The sequence below is a fragment of the Nestor notabilis genome, unplaced genomic scaffold (assembly GCF_000696875.1).
Source record: "Nestor notabilis isolate BGI_N333 unplaced genomic scaffold, ASM69687v1 scaffold4567, whole genome shotgun sequence".
NCBI lineage: Eukaryota > Metazoa > Chordata > Aves > Psittaciformes > Psittacidae > Nestor > Nestor notabilis.
This window is the reverse complement of record NW_009934985.1, coordinates 1-266: the sequence shown is the minus strand read 5'-3', so window position 1 is coordinate 266 and position 266 is coordinate 1. Positions and strand designations below refer to the sequence as shown.

The 266-nt window shown below is 65.0% G+C and overlaps 1 protein-coding gene across 1 annotated transcript in view; it reads left to right on the top strand.

Moving 5' to 3' along the window:
- Positions 1-256, top strand: part of LTBP2 (latent transforming growth factor beta binding protein 2) — a gene marked incomplete at both ends in the record, with an annotated part of 59672 nt that extends 59416 nt beyond the window's left edge. The window contains one exon of the mRNA XM_010017594.1: positions 177-256. Coding sequence (XP_010015896.1) covers positions 177-256 — 80 coding nt within the window. The remainder of the gene's footprint in view (positions 1-176) is intronic.
- Positions 257-266: the final 10 nt, after the last annotated feature.

The following is a 266-nucleotide window of genomic DNA, read 5'->3' as shown; positions in this document are numbered from 1 at the left end:
GCCAGCCTGTGTCCGTGGGCACTGCCTGGCAGTTCCACCCCAGCCAGGGTGCTCCAGGTTCCGCTCCTGGCTGCTGAGTTAGTCCTGGCCTCACCAGTACCATCTTGCTGTGTGCCCAATGTCCCCTCCACACGTGGAGGGTCACCCTGCTCTAACACCATCTTACCACCCTCCAGGCCTCTACGAGGGCTTCGAGGGGCTGCAGGCTGAGGAGTGCGGGATCCTCAATGGCTGCGAGAACGGGCGCTGCGTGCGCGTCCGGGAGG